Source organism: Platalea leucorodia, assembly GCF_965183815.1.
Source record: "Platalea leucorodia genome assembly, chromosome: 16".
Taxonomy (NCBI): Eukaryota; Metazoa; Chordata; class Aves; order Pelecaniformes; family Threskiornithidae; genus Platalea; species Platalea leucorodia.
The window spans coordinates 12,473,407-12,488,373 of record NC_138838.1 but is presented as its reverse complement, the minus strand read 5'-3'; the positions used below and the strand labels follow the sequence as shown (position 1 = coordinate 12,488,373).

Below are 14,967 nucleotides of genomic sequence, written 5' to 3'. Positions count from 1 at the left end.
ATCTTTGGAAGAATACACTTCGCACTTGAGCATCGGGATTTCATCATCTGTTTCACAGCTCTAGGATCACATTCGTATCACACCTCTAAATATAGCGGGCAGACCTGTCAGCCAACAGCGCTGGTCAGAATTAGAGGGATACAACCAAAGGCGGTCAGGGCTGGATCTTCTGCCTCTTGTGTGCGTCTGGCTTCTAGCAAAGTAGCACCATAGAATCATTTAGGTTGGAAAAGACCCTTAAGATCATCGAATCCAACCGTGTCCCTAAGCGCCGCGTCTGCAACTGTTAGTGACTGCGCATTCGGAGTGGAGTATTCAGATTACTTGTAACGATATTCATAGTCAACCTGTTGCAGAGTACGTGAGGTGGGGAAAAAGCTGTTTGATCCAGTGCTTTGGATGCTACCTAGCAGTACACCACAGTACCCGTCTGGCTGTAGTTTAAGAAACCAGCTAATACCTCTGGGCTAGCAACACCAAAGTCGAGTAGCTGAAGATCTTTGCTTACTGTGAACACCCGCCGTAACCGCCATTATTGCTTTATTTTGAGGATGGCCACCGGCTACTTGTCCTCCTTCCCTTCCCCGTTTCCTTGTACGCGCATGGTCGCCGGGCATTCGCAGGTGGAAGAGCGAGGCCGTGCAAAACGAAGCTCTGCGAGTTCTCCCAAGGCGGGCAGGATGACAAAACACAATGGCAGCATTCATACCGCCAGTAACGCCATCCGCGCCTCCATTGTTCTGCAAAACAAAACGAATTCAATGGGAGACGCGTTGCAAAACGACTTCAGCAAGAAGAAGGAATCCCTCTGCCAGCAAAAATGGGAAATTGAAAACAATAAAAGGAGTTTGAGAAAACCATTAATTAAGAAATGAGTTGTTTGAACTCTAGCTAGTGTATAAACTGAATTAAAAATCTTCTGCTGTCAACTTTTCTGCTATCAGTGGGAATAAGGGAATAACGGGAAAGGAGCGGAGGTGACCAAGACAGAACGGGCAGCCAAAAAAATAACAGAAGTACTAAAGCTGCAGGAAAAGAAATCACCCTATCTTGCATATTTATAGGTGAGCCCTTAAGTAAGATGCAGTCTAGCCAAAGCTTTTCCTTTTTGTCAGCCATACGGACACGGTGGGAGGCTGGGCCCTGGCGGCACCGCTCGGGCTGGCAGCAGCGGACAGAGGAGTGGGGCCGAGCTCTGCCCTGCCAGGCTCTCAGCGGTCCTGCCGTGCCCCGGGAGTCATCCACCGGGCCGACCGCAGGAGGGAAGGTGCCAAATCTGAAGTGAATTACTTACTGTCTGCCTGGAGTGCAAAACTCGTAATGCTTTCGCAGGCATTTGACAAAACCCCAAACCCAGAGCTGCTGAGGAAGCAGCCAAAATGGAGGGAGGCCAAGAGTAAAAGAGCCGGGGAGAAGCCGCGTGCAGAGATGAGCTCCTGCAGTAACGCCAGCGGTCTGAACCCGCGCGGATGCTGCTGTTCTGAGTTGTGAGATATCGGTTGTATTTATCTCCTGACATTTTTTACACTAACACCAACTGCTTTTCTGACCGGAGCTTTACTTTTGGATTATCAGTGCTATATAAACTCACAATATTCACGCTTCCTTCGTCAGACAATAGCTACATCCCCTTACGTACCAGGCGTTGAAATGACTGGTCTTGCGTAGCTACTTCCCTTACAACCGAATAAATTGTGAACAAGCAATTTTGTGCCACGATAACGGCTTCATAATGAAGCGATGATGTTGCAGGGCGGCAACTGCATTTTGGGGCTGAATGCGTGTATGCGTACTCTAAGGACAAGAAGCGAGGTGCTTGCTTGTAACGGGAAACGGAGTTGTTTGAAATGTCACTTTCTGTTGAGCCTAATTTGAGTTTATTAACTCATTGGGTCTCATCCTCTGTATGTTAGTCATCTCGACCCTTTTCACTACTTTCAGTGGGGTTTAGATGAAGAAAAAACCAAACAACTTGCGTGCTATATTGAGTACGTAGGGATCAGATTTCAGCAGAGCAGTTTTGCCTCTGGTATATCTGGGCTTCGCTGGAAAACTCTAGGGACTATATGTTAATTCTGTTCCAAGGCATACGACATAACTTGTGCCTTTCTCCTGAGCCTGATTAAATGATTCATTCTTTTCTAAAGCTCTAAGGTTCATAACTCATAGCAGATACCAAAACTCATTTGTGTTTTGTCTAAAGAACTCCCTCCATCTAACAAAGCAAGCGCAGCGCCCTTCACGTTATTGTAACAGCTCTGGATCCAGTATCATGACTCACGCAGAAGGCCTGGCGTTCATTCATTCTCTTCCGTTTGCTGTTTTCATTGTGTTCCCCTCCCTCGACTACGCAGTACCAGCCTTTTCAAGCCGCCTTTCACCATCTGCCCCCAAACTTCCCAGCCTTTTTTCTTTTTTTTTTTTTTAAAAATAAGCAGCCACATTCCAACCCCCGATTCGGGGGTGCAGACCCTTCCACCCACAGGGACAGCCCAGACGGGCTCAGCCCTTGCTGGAGCAACCGGCGACCGTGGCGCTGTCACGATGCAGCCTGTGTTAGACCTGCTTGTGTAAAATTAATAAATTAACTAATAAATCAATCAATCAATAAATTTTTAAGACATCCCTCAAAATACGGAGTTTTAAAACAGAATCCTGATGAGCGCATGCCCGCCCGTGCAGATGGCCTCACGCGTGAGGGCGGCAGGAGGTGCCCTCGCTCCTTTTTGGGGCAGACAGCAGCGAGCCCCAGCTTTTGGGTGAAACTCAGCCGTTCTGAGGGGCTGGGGCGCTTCTGGAGGCTCCTTCCCGGGGCCTCGCGGGCCACCTCTGGGCTCCCCGGAGAGAGCCGTTCTCACAGGGCAGGCGCACGTTCAAACGCGCTTCGTTGTTTATTCCTAGAATCACAGAATGCTTTGGCATGGAAGGGACCTTTAAAGGTCACCTAGGCCGTCCCCCTGCGCTTGGCAGGGACATCTTCAACGGGATAAACGCGACACTGCCGCGGAGCCGCCCGCCGCCATCGCCGCCGCCCTTCCCGCCCCGCCGCAGCGCCTCAGGCGGGCGGCGGAGAGGGCGGGGCCGCCGCAAGCCCCGCCTCCCCGCGCGGCGTCCCGGCAGTGACGCAGGCACGCACGGCGGGTGTCGGGTGACCTTCAGAGGCGGCGGCGGGCGGCTGGACTCTCTCTCGTCTCCTCACCTCGCCTCGCCTCAGCAAACCTCGCCCGCCGCGATGCCGAGGGGCGGCCGGAGCCGCACGTCCCGCGTGGCGCCCCCCGCCAGGTGAGGGCCGCTGGGCCCCTTCCCTCCTCTCCTCTCCTTCCCCGCCGCCGTGTAGGCCGCAGGCGGCAAAGGCCTTTCCGCCATTCCGGGCTTGGGTGACGCACCGGGGTGGGGGTGGGGGGGTGGCCTGGCTGCTTTCAGCTCGATTATAGCGAGGTCGGCGCTTTGCGGGGATGGAAGTGGATCTCGGCGCTCACTGGGCTGCAGGGCCCGGCCATCCAGTGCCGGAGCGTTAAGGCCCTATTTAATCGGCCCCTTGTAGGTTATCTCATTTCCCGCCAAATAGCGCAGTCCTTGGGGGGGGGGGGGGGGGCGGCTAGTCTTTAAAACAGCCAAAAAGAAGCCCGTGAACTTTACCCTGTTGTGCATAAATCACTCACCAGAACGTTGAGTTCTTGGCATCGATGTGGAGGGCATAACAAGGAGGAACTGCAAACGCTTGCGCCCTGCACCCAGGTGGCCTCTGCCCGGTGTGAGTGTGGAGCAATGATGTGAGGTTTCTCTTTATATCCTTGCAGTCGGGCACCACAAATGAGAGCTGCATCACCGGCGCCTGCTCCTCGGGCGCCCGTCCCCGCAGCGGCCCCGGCTTCTGCTGTGGCTGCTCCTGCACCGAAGCAGCCTGGTCTGATGGCACAGATGGCTACAACCGCTGCCGGAGTTGCCGTAGGCTCTGCTGTAGGCCATACCATAGGCCATGCGCTTACAGGAGGATTTGGTGGAGGAAGCAGCTCTGAAGCTGCAAGGCCTGATATTACTTACCAGGTAAGAGAGAGCCCAACTGGACACCAGCTAATGAGGCGCAGCTAACGTGGGACATCAGTTACGTATAGGCTGATGTAATTGCTGTTGACGTAAAGGCCACACAAATCATGGCTGGGAAAGCTGGGGTAGCTTCAGGGACTCGGTCTCTGAGGTAACTACCACAGTCACCATGAGCATCTTAAAAGTAGTTCGAAGGGGTGCGGGAGCGGTGTGTGCTTGCGGTAGGGTGTTAGTGTTGTGTTCTGCTGTAGCACCCCTCTGACTCAGACAGGACTTCTGTGTTCCAGGTCTGATGACAGTAAGATCTACTGCAAGACCTTTTTGTGCTGCTCAGACATTAAGATAATGCTGTTACCTTGCCCAGGTGCTGTCCAGAGTTACCTGAGTGTTTGTAACTTACAAAACCGCTCAGGATGCGTCATGCCACTGCAGGAAAACTATTTTGTACTTCAACCCATTATTTGTTTTCCATTTAAAAAGTAACAGGACATTTTGACTAAAACGCAGGGAAGAAATACCCAGCAAGCAGTACTGGGGTGGTGCGGCTTCACGGGCTGGAGCCGGCGAAAGGGCGCTGAGGGGGGTGTCTGCCGTTTCAGGAGCCCCAGGCAGCTCAGCCTGCCCAGCAGCACTCGCAGTTCGCTCCTTGCCAGTACGAAATGAAACAGTTCCTGGAGTGTGCGCAGAACCAGACTGACCTCAAGCTGTGCGAGGGCTTCAGCGAGGTACTGAAGCAGTGCAGGTTTGCTAATGGTAAGTAGACAGTGCTACCGGGCGGCTACTAAATGAGCTAATCAGTACAATTACCGTGGGAATAACATCCTGGTTTTTCCAATCCATCCGGTAAAGAATGGGGATTGACACAGAGCACATACGCTGAGGTCGGTTAAAGCAGTTGCTGTTGTGTTTGGCTCCCTGTTGTGGTCCCGTACGTGTAGCTGGAGGGGACGGGGTGGAGAGAGGATGAATTCCTGCCGCTTTTGCCGGAAGCTCCGGGAGAGCGGTGGCAGCAGGCTTGGAGAAGCAGCGGAGCGTTGCTGGTCACCCAACTGGCACAACTGCCAAAGCGCCCTGAGCCGGGAGAGGGGTGACTGCCTGAGTCTGTGGTTCGAGGGGAGAGGGGACACCCTGACGGACACCTGCCTTACAGCAAGGAAGAGCGCCGGCCGTTCAGGGACTCCGAACTCACTGTGATAACTTCTTCCCTTGCAGGTTTAGCCTAAGCCTTCAGAACAAGGTTGCTGAAGACCATCTTACAACAACTGACCTGTGAATGAAAAAAAGCTTCAGTAATAAAGTCTCAAGCTGTCCGATATCTCGTTAGTTCGTATATTCACACTATTGTCCTCGTGGCTTCATTCCTGCCATAGCCGCTACAGATGTGATACCACTTACAGCAGCAAATTAGCACAAAATGGAAGGATGAGTAATAAAGCAGAATGAGCTGATTTGGGTTACCTGGTTTGCTGATTGTTGTGTTGAATGTACGCGATATGGTGTAAAAATAAACTTCTCTCTAGAAGCGCCTTGCTTTGGTGCTTTGACTTGGGAGTTAGGTCTGAGGGGTGAGCAGGGGAGAACCGATTTTGGCCAGCTGTGCGGCCAGCTGTGCGGGCTGCAGCTGCAGGGGTGCAGGAACACCCGTAGCTCCGTGGTGGCCGGACGCCTCCTGCTTGCGCATTCGAACCCCGCTGCTGATTAAAACGCGTAGTGACGAGGGAGGCCGTGCCTGGCTCCACGCTGCCCCGCGTGCGGTGGGTCCCAGTTCCCCAGCAGCCGCCTGTCGTGCTTCTGAAAATGAGCTCTCTATTCAGATTTGAGAGATTCTGAGAAATCTCTTCCCTCCGCTCAGGGGATTTCGGTGGTGGGGCATCACTTGCGCAAGCCCGTGCGCTCTCCAGCAGCCGTGCGCTTCTAAGACGACGCAGCCTCGCCTCGGACCCGTGGTTCCCAGTACGGAGCGGAGGCTGGAGGGTTTTACTCCTCCACCCCAGGGCAGGAGCTGTGGGCTGGAAGGCGAGAGGTGGAGGTGGCCCGGCCTTGCCTCCTGGGCTTGGGCAAGGGACAAAGCTACCGCTGCCACGCGAAGGACAAACAGAATAGTTCCGTTCAACAAGTGCTTACTGATGCCAAGTGAAAAACCTCCTTTTTCCATCAGAGGGAGCCGCGGGCTGACGCCGGGAGCCTGCGGCCGAGCTCCTCCCGCGGTGCCGGTCAGAAACACTGCCGGGGCACGGCCTGTTTGCCTGGGCTGCTTTGCTGCTGCTGCATGTGCTGCCCGTTCCTGAAAGCCCTCACCTCTGATCGGCAGCTCTCGCACCTGACGCGGGAATCGCTGCAAGACGGGGAGGGCTAACGGCAGCCGCGGCGGCAGGGACGCAGCCCCCGCCCCGGTGTCACGCCTGGGTCGCCAGGTGTTTCGGCGTCCTGGTGATGAGAAAGATAAACCGTTTTGGGCAGGAATGCCCGCGCTGGGCTGCCGAGACGCGTTCCGGCGTGGGGAAAAGCGCGGCGCGGCCGGTAGCGCCGTTTGCAGCGTGCAGCGGCTGAGAAGCAACGCCCCGGCGGGAGAGGCGGGCAGGGGCCCGGCCAGGCGGGGCCCGGGGTCCCCCCGCCGCAGCACGGCCGCCCCGGAGCGGCTCGGAGCCCAACCGGAGGCGCTTTAGCCGCGGCGCCGAGCGCAGCCCCGCGCAGGGCAGGGTTAAGGCCGGCGGCGCGGCCAGGCCGCTCCCCGCGCTCCCCTTCCGCTCCCCGCCGCCGCCGCCCTCCCGGCTCGGGGGCGGCCGGACGGGCTCCCCTGCCGCCCGCAGCCGGAGGGAGCCTCGCTCCGAGCCGTGGCCCAAGACGCCCGCCCGCCCGCCGCGGCTGCCAAGTCGCGTTGCGATTTTATTTTTGGCTCGGCGGCGGCGGGCGGCCCTGAGGCAGCGGGCGGCCCTGAGGCGGCCCTGAGGCAGCGGGCGGCCCTGAGGCGGCGGCGGGCGGCAGCTCCCCGGCGCCCGGGCCCCTCGTCCCCCCCCGGCCGCTGCCCTTCGCCAGCCCCAGCCCCGGGGACGGGATCGGCGGCGGACCCGGGCTGCCTGCAGCGAGCCGAGGCCGGCGGCCCGCCGGGACCCCGCTTGTGGAAGAAACGGGCTTCAGGAGCCGGTGCTTTCCGGGCGGGGAGGATTTCGAAGCCGGTGGGTTTTTAGCTACCCCAGAAAGCTGCTTTCGGTCCTGTTTTCAGCATGACTTCCCTCTTGCTCAGCACCCCGGGGCTGCGGTGCCTCCGTGCTCGCCCTCGCTGCAGAAACCCGGGGGGGGGGGGGGGCTCGGCGGGGGGGGGGTCATTCCGTGCTGGCCTGAAACCTGACTTCAGCTTGGGCTTTCCCGATTGATCTCAATAAATATTTGCCCGTTATTGAATATTTACCAAGGCAAACATTTCAACCCTTGTCTCGCAGCAGCGGGCCGGCCGGCCCCGTCCAGCGCCGTCCCCGTTAGCGGTCCTCCCTCTCTGCCTGAAGACAGAAACCTCTCCCCGACCCCCTTTTTCCCCCCCTTGCACTCCCATGGAGCTCGTACAGCTCCGATAATAAAACCGGCTTATCCTGTTAGTGCTCCGTACCAGCTGCTTACATAGTATAAGGATATTTTAAACAAACTCCTGGGCTTTTTCCTCCCAGAAGGCGGCACAGAGACCCCAGGCAACGCTCCGCAGGTGCTCCCCAGCCTCTAGCCCTTCCCTCAACACCAACCCCCTGGACTTTGATTTTCAGCTTTTTTAAAAAAAACAAACAAACAAACAACAAAGTTGTTGGTTCTCCCCCACCTCAGAGATATTTTCTTTTCCCTACTCCCTGATCCTGCCTCTAATTTATAATTTCAGCCCTCATTTGGTTTGGCATGGCTCACAATATTTCCAACAGCTAAAATTTTATAAATTAAATCGAACTCATGGCTGTTTAGAAATGCTCCAGCCCTCGTTAGACGTCCCTCCCAGCAGCAAACAGCACCAGTCCTTAGAACCAGGTCAGGACAGACACCCTTTGATAATAAGATTTAAATGCACTTAGAGCTGCAAACCTGCCTGGGAGCATCCCGGCAGCGTTACTGCCACCTCAGCGGGAAGGGCAAAGGGAAACCCGCAGTATCGGGGCTCTCCTGCCCACCCACTCTCTCTCCCCCAGCAGCAAGCTGTCACCCCAAGGTGACAATTTTGCTGCCCAAGCTTCTAAGAGCTGCTTTCCACACTAGCTGCTTGGTCTCTGCCTACATTTGCAGAGCAGCTGGACCTGGACAGTCGGGATTTCAGCAATGCCGGGCGCAGGAACAAGCTGAGGACATCCAGTTCCCAGGCCTTAAAGGGAAGCACTGGTGAAAATTAGGGATCAGGGCTACTGGTTATTTCCCCCTCCCCATCAAAATACTGTCACACCGCTCCTCCTCCGGCAATGGCAGCATGTCAAAAACAAAACAAAAAAACAGAACAAAAAAAAAAAAGAAAAAAAGAAATGGGACAAAAGCCTTTCAGGAGCTTTGGAGGCTGCTGGCAGCTGTACGCGCGTGGCCAAGAGAGCTCGCTCAGCCGCTGTCCTCAGGGTGGCTCGGCCCCGGCTGACCCCGCAGCGCTGGCTGTCCCTGGGCCCCTGGTTCCTGCCTGCACCCTGGCCCGCCGAGCCCCCCATGCTGCTTCACCGACCCTTCCCACCCGTTTTCCCTCCTTAACCCTTTTCCCTTCACTTCAAACACTATTTTTTTCCTCCTTGTTCTCAGCTAAACTGTCCCGGACAACTTTGTCATCTTAATCAGGAGAAAAAAGGCAAGGCAGATTTCAGCGCTTGCAGGGGGCTTTGGGTGGTGTCGGCGTGGGGCGACGTTTCTGGAGGCTGCTGCTGCTGGGGATCTTTGGGCCCGTTGTGCCAGCACCGCCTTGCTACTGGGCACCTTTGCGAGCTTAAGGTGCAGCTCAGCCACTGCCTCCCCCACCAGTGCTCTCCCACTGTGAGTCCCAAAAAATTAATTAAATTGCTTTCCCAGGTGGGAGGAACCAGGAGAAGCGTGGCGTAGCCCTTAGCACACGGCAGGAGCTGGAGGACGGTGCCCTGTGATCTGGGTGCTCTGCAGGAAGGGACGAGGTTTTGGGGTGCTGCAGCGCTTCCCAAAGCCTTGGCCCCAGCCAGGCTACGGGGAATCCAGTGGGATTTCTCCTGTTCTCAATGGGATCTCTACAGGGTCTCGAAGGCAAAGCTTTGCTTTTCCAACCAGCAAAACACCTGCTTTGGTCTGTGGTCCAGGATCCTCCTCCTCCTCCCTCCTCCTCAATGTTTTCTCCTCTGGAAGGGATCGGGGCTCCCCGCCCCAGCTGCAGCGAGCGCCCATCCTTGCTCTTTTCTCCTTGCAGCCCCTTTCCGCCGGCAGACGAGCGCAGAGCGCTGCCTGACAGGAGCCAGAGATGACCAAGGAAGAAGACCTACCGGACTGGAACTCGTCCAAGGAGTTTTATGAAAAATATGAGCCGAAGGAGGTTTTGGGCAGGTAAAGCTGTTTTTGTCAGCCGTGGTTTCACATACTCCAGTACCTGATAGGAACAGTGTCTGCTGGGAATCTGATATGAACAGGGCCCATAGCAGCATGGGGTTAAAAATAGCACGAAGCAGCACTTTCCATCAGCTCAAACTCTTCTGTCCCACCAAGACAGGGTAACAGAGCGAGACCCGCTCGTGCATGAAAATACCAGCCAGCCCAGGTGCCGATGGCACGGCCGTGAGGTCGGGCTGGGCAGGGAGGAATGGAAACCCCCAACTTGTTTGTGTTGTTCCTGGCAGGGGGGTGAGCAGCGTCGTCCGTCGGTGCATTCACAAAACCACCCGGCAGGAGTATGCCGTGAAGATTATCGACATCACGGCCGGTAACATATCCCCCAAGGAGGTGCAGGAACTGCGAGAAGCCACCGCTAAAGAGATTGACATTCTCCGGAAAGTCTCGGGCCACCCCAACGTCAGTAAGTCAGGCTCTGAGCATCAGGGCAAGGGGGGTTTCTGCCCCATTTATTCTTTGAGGTGCCCCCAGGAAGGGTTTTTGGGGTGAAATCCCTGGAGGGTCAGACCTCTGATGGTCCTAACGCGACAGAGGGCACCTGCTTAGAGCATCGTTTGCTCTACCTCCGTGCACACGCCAGCAGTGCCCACAATGAATTTGGTTGCCTCCAAACCAAAAACTAGTGAAGATCAACTCCTCATTAATTCAATTAGCAATTAGATCAGCACTTTTTAGTCCATTAGTGGACAGGAACATGCTATACGCTGTGCTCACAGCCCCCGTGTTTTATTGCAGTCCAGCTGAAGGACAGCTATGAATCCAGCACCTTCTTCTTCTTGGTGTTTGACCTGTAAGTACCAGCTTGCCCCTCACCCCAGCACCATCTCCCCAAGCCCATTCCCACTCTGCAGACGGCCACCAGCCAACACTTGCCCCAGCTTTTTATGGCCCAAACAGGGCAAAGCAGGGGGATAACCAGCTCTTGCTTACGGTGGAAACAAGCCTTGATTGCTGTGAGCCAGCTCCTTGCAGCCTCGCCATCAGCAGTGTTTCCCCTCTGTCAGCGGCTCAGCGCTGCTCAGGTTTCCCCGTAACCTTTGGCGGGAGCTGTCATGCCTCCCCGCGGGTTATTTATATGCCCAGCGGGACCGGGGTGCGCATGACACCGCGACTCCTGATGCTGGGGCACTGGGAGAGCCCCGTCCCTGTCCCATCCGAAAGCTGCCCTCTCCAGGGACAGCCTTTCCTCCTCTTGCCTGATGTTTTGCAGCAATATAGAGGCATTTTTACCCCTTTTTATGAAAAAGTTGGCTTGTCATTTTGTGCAATGGGTGCCCTGGGGCTGTTAAGGGGCAGTGACCCCTGGGTGGTCCTCCCCAAGGGCTCGGGGCCAGTTTGCCATTGCAGCTCAGCTGCTGCCTGCCTCCTTTTTCCCTCCTGTGCACAGGATGAAGAGAGGGGAGCTCTTCGACTACCTCACCGAGAAAGTCACCTTGAGCGAGAAGGAAACCAGGTAAGGCCAGATGCAAATGGCTGAAAAGCATGTTGCAAAAGCAGAGCCTGGGTTCGAAGGACGACCTTGCAGCCAGCACGGCACCCATGGGCAAAACAGCACCCCGGGCTGCGCCCTGCGCTCAGACACAGGGGCTGAGCTGCGCGGTCCCTGTCCCCGTCCCCATCCCCGGGAGCGCAGCGCCGGTGGGCGTTTGGGCTAAGAGAGGTGCTGTCACCCATCCCCAGGAAGATCATGCGTGCGCTGCTGGAAGTGATCCAGTACCTCCACTCCATCAACATCGTCCACCGGGACCTGAAGCCGGAGAACATCCTCCTGGATGACGACATGAACATTAAGCTGACGGACTTCGGCTTCTCCTGCCAGCTGCGCGAGAACGAGAAGCTCAAAGGTAGGAGGACGGCGAGGCGGGGGCAATGCCGGGCTGGCCTCTGGCCACCCTGTTGCTGCAGTGCTTGTGGGGAGTTGATGGAGTCTCTCCGGCCCCACTGTCTCCTTGGGGCCGGTCCTGCTGCCGCAGGTGCAAATTAGTGCCTGTTGGCTTGGGGTGCCCCCCTGCTCAGGCACGAGCCCGGCTCTGCCTGCGGCACAGCCTCCACACCTCACTCCTTGCCATGATGAAGTTGCTGCCCATGAGGAAAACCATCCTATTCTTTCCGCTTTTTTCCCCTCCAGTTGACCCTCGTTACCCCATCCATTTACTGCCCAACATTAAGGTTTTTTCCCCACTCCTACGCTGTGAAGAGCCACATAACCAACAACGGGCATCCCCCCCCCGCGGGCATCCCCATCGCTCTCTTCACTCGCATTTTAGCTATCATAATCCACCAAGAAAAGTCACCAGTGAGACGCACACAGGTTGCAGTTACTCCCTGTGAGCACCATTGCTGCGAAGATCCCAGCTGGGATCCAGACCCCCTCATCGCCTGCTTGGGGGTGGGTGGGGACGGCTCAGACGCTCCGGGCGGCTCAGGGGACGCTCTGCCTCGTCTTTGCAGAGATCTGCGGCACGCCTGGCTACCTGGCCCCCGAGATCCTGCAGTGCTCCATGGATGACGAGCACCAAGGCTACGGGAAGGAAGTCGATATGTGAGTGAGGCGTTTGCCTTTTTGCCTCGGGCTGCTCCCAAAACACGCGTGGTTTGAGACACAGCAAGAGTTGTGCAGATAGGAACCAACTGGAGTGTTTGGAAGGAACTAAGTGATGCACCAAAAAACGCCCTCGGGGGCTGTGAGGGGCTATCCTGGCGACCAGGGGGCTCTGGCACAGCGCTGGGGGAGAAGCAGCCTGGGGACGAGCCCGTCTCCCCGCTTTGCCCCGTCAGGGATGGGGGAAAGCAACGCTTTCTGCTCATAAAAATCACCTCAGGGGCTGGAATCCAAGACACAGGGCTTTTTAAACACACCCCATAGTGAGACATGAGCCTGAGGCAGCCCCCAAGAGAGCAGCCAGCTCAGGAAAGCCCATCGGAGCCCAGTCTAAGCCCTGTGGGGACTTTGCCACCATCTCTGGTGTCTTTGGGCTCAGGTCTTTAGTGGTCAGAGCTGTAACCACCCACTTGAGACACACCAGGGCATTTCAGCCCCTTTTCACTTTCAATACCTCCGTTAAGCCCCGCACCAGGACACTGAACACCACAGCCTGAACTGAGACAGCCCCAGAGCATCCAGCCCTGCTGGCACCACCACATCCCACCCTCCTGCACCCTCTCCGTCCCCTAAAAAACCCAGAAAACCCAAGAAAGGCAAACAGCCCCAACTTACAGCTTCCTCCTGCAGCATCCAGGAGAGCGGCTCCACATCAACACAGCTCAAAAACCCCAAGCCCCTCCCCAGCAGCAGGGCAGCCCCTGCTCCTTATTACCCATCAGGGCTAACGAGCCTCAGCAGCGAGCTCAGCCGCCCTTGTTGCACACCACGCAGGGCAGCGTCCTCCTGGTTTTCCAGGGTGGCAAAGCGCAGCGTGCCCCGGCCGGGGGCAGGCACCGAGCCACCCCCGGGGCGCGGATCCAGCCGGGTGCCCCCTGGGTGCTGCTGGGGGCTGGAGGGTCCCGCTGGGCTGCCCGCAGGTGGAGCACCGGGGTGATCATGTACACCTTGCTGGCCGGCTCGCCTCCCTTCTGGCACCGCAAGCAGATGCTGATGCTGCGGATGATCATGAACGGGGACTACCAGTTTGGCTCCCCGGAGTGGGACGACCGCTCGGACACCGTCAAGGACCTGGTAGGCGCTTGGGGATGGGGAAACCTTTGTGGGGGGCGGTTTGCAGACACCTGGGACACCCCGGGTTAATCTGCTGCCCTCGTGCAGATCTCCCGGTTCCTGGTGGTGGACCCGCGGCAGCGGTACACGGCTGACGAGGCGCTGGCCCACCCCTTCTTCCAGCAGTACGACGTGGAGGAGGTGCGGCACTTCAGCCCGTTCCGGAAATTCAAGGTGAGGTTGGATATGGGGGTGTCTCGGTGCCCCAGCCCTGAGCCCGGGAGCTGGAGCAGCCGAGCGGTGGGATGGGTTTTCCAGCTGGGCTGGGAGAAACTGGGAGTTCAAGAAGGCTGATGGAACTGGGCTTTGGGAAGATATGGCAGCCTGGGTGGAGGCCCTTCTCCAGGCACTGGTTTGCTTGCTCCCTGGTCCTTCCTAGGGGCTTTTCACAGAAGAGGATTAAATAAGAAAAGGGAAAAGCCTGCCTCCCCCGCAAATCATTAAAAAAAAAACAAACCCAAAACACTTCTAAGGGGAAATCGATGAGCCTGACATCACACGGGTGCATCAAATGATGCAGAAGTTGGTAAAACAGAGGAATCGTTTCCCTTCCCTCCAGCCAGCCGTTCGGGCGGCTCAGAGGTACCCACAGTGGCATTAGGTGACACACTTAGGACCAACCCGCAGTTTTGACGTTACGGGCACACTTGGAAAAAGCCTGTACCACCCACACGGGACTAAATACCCGTGCCAGCAGCCGGGCTCCCTCCCGACTCCTCCGCACGGGTAGCAGCCACGGGGGATGCGCCAGGGCCGACCCAGTCCCGTGGCAGGACGCGCTCCAGCCCCTTCCCCCTGTGCTGCAGGTGATCTGCCTGACCGTCCTGGCGTCGGTCCGTATTTACTACCAGTACCGGCTGGTCAAGTCGGTCACCAGGGAGCTGGTGGTGCGCGACCCGTACGCCCTGAAGCCCGTCCGCAAGCTGATCGACGCCTGCGCCTTCAGGACCTACCGGCACTGGGTGAAGAAGGGGGAGGCGCAGAACAGAGCCGCCCTCTTTGAGAACACCTGCAAGGCCATTTTGCTGACCCTGGCAGCCGAGGAAGGGCTGTTTTGATCGCGGCTGCGTAAGCCAATGTTTGCTCAGAGCTAAGGCAAGTAAAATCTTTGAAAACCAACCGGTGATTTCTTTCCCTTTTTCTTAAGAGCTGCGGCTGGCCTCGGGTCAGGTGCAAACGCGAGCCCAGCAGACGGCTGCGATTTGCCCCGGGGGCGTCCCGCTGTCAGGGATGGGTTTGGAGAAGCTGCCTCTAACAGAGCCGTAACCAGATGCGCTCGGAGCAGCAGCGCTGCTGCTTGGGGAGGGCTCAGCTCGGCCCCGCGGCAGGACCCTTCTGGGGCAGGTGCAGGTGGAGGAGGGACGAGCAGCGCCCCGAGGGGCGTCCTCGCCCACCCGCGTGCTCGGGGCTTTGGTGGCAGAGCTTGCGCGCAGCCAGTTTGCGGCCCTTGTGCCGGCTGTGGCACCTGGGGGGGGGGTGTGTGTCACTGGTTTGTGTCATCCGTGCACTTCGAAACGAGCACACGTGCGGTTTTGTCGCTGTTTAAGGGTCAATAAAAGCACTTTGTTTCACTTCTGGGAAGGCTCGGAGGCTGGTACGAAGCTGGGATTTCCCAAGGAGACGGGGAC

The 14,967-nt window shown here is 57.2% G+C and overlaps 2 protein-coding genes across 2 annotated transcripts; both read left to right on the top strand.

Annotated features, from left to right (window-relative positions):
• The first annotated feature begins 3,117 nt into the window (after positions 1-3,117).
• On the top strand, positions 3,118-5,569 carry CHCHD2 (coiled-coil-helix-coiled-coil-helix domain containing 2). The gene is made up of 4 exons (XM_082328092.1): positions 3,118-3,282; positions 3,801-4,047; positions 4,647-4,800; positions 5,260-5,569. The coding sequence occupies exons 1-4, from the start codon at positions 3,233-3,235 to the stop codon at positions 5,268-5,270; spliced, it is 462 nt and encodes a 153-aa protein (XP_082184218.1). The 5' UTR covers positions 3,118-3,232; the 3' UTR covers positions 5,271-5,569.
• A 1,241-nt stretch (positions 5,570-6,810) lies between these two features.
• On the top strand, positions 6,811-14,458 carry PHKG1 (phosphorylase kinase catalytic subunit gamma 1). The gene is made up of 10 exons (XM_082328359.1): positions 6,811-7,223; positions 9,428-9,561; positions 9,852-10,027; positions 10,360-10,414; positions 11,012-11,077; positions 11,305-11,468; positions 12,076-12,166; positions 13,147-13,300; positions 13,388-13,513; positions 14,146-14,458. The coding sequence occupies exons 2-10, from the start codon at positions 9,479-9,481 to the stop codon at positions 14,395-14,397; spliced, it is 1,167 nt and encodes a 388-aa protein (XP_082184485.1). The 5' UTR covers positions 6,811-7,223; positions 9,428-9,478; the 3' UTR covers positions 14,398-14,458.
• Positions 14,459-14,967: the final 509 nt, after the last annotated feature.

What these genes read in the sequence shown, in the direction of transcription:
- CHCHD2 (XM_082328092.1), top strand. Translation starts at nt 3,233, where the DNA reads ATGCCGAGGGGCGGCCGGAGCCGCACGTCCCGCGTGGCGCCCCCCGCC. An exon ending in CGCGTGGCGCCCCCCGCCAG is followed by an intron (nt 3,283 to 3,800) that starts GTGAGGGCCGCT and finishes ATATCCTTGCAG; the next exon opens with TCGGGCACCACAAATGAGAG. An exon ending in GGCCTGATATTACTTACCAG is followed by an intron (nt 4,048 to 4,646) that starts GTAAGAGAGAGC and finishes CTGCCGTTTCAG; the next exon opens with GAGCCCCAGGCAGCTCAGCC.
- PHKG1 (XM_082328359.1), top strand. Translation starts at nt 9,479, where the DNA reads ATGACCAAGGAAGAAGACCTACCGGACTGGAACTCGTCCAAGGAGTTT. An exon ending in CTCGGGCCACCCCAACGTCA is followed by an intron (nt 10,028 to 10,359) that starts GTAAGTCAGGCT and finishes GTTTTATTGCAG; the next exon opens with TCCAGCTGAAGGACAGCTAT. An exon ending in TACGGGAAGGAAGTCGATAT is followed by an intron (nt 12,167 to 13,146) that starts GTGAGTGAGGCG and finishes GGCTGCCCGCAG; the next exon opens with GTGGAGCACCGGGGTGATCA.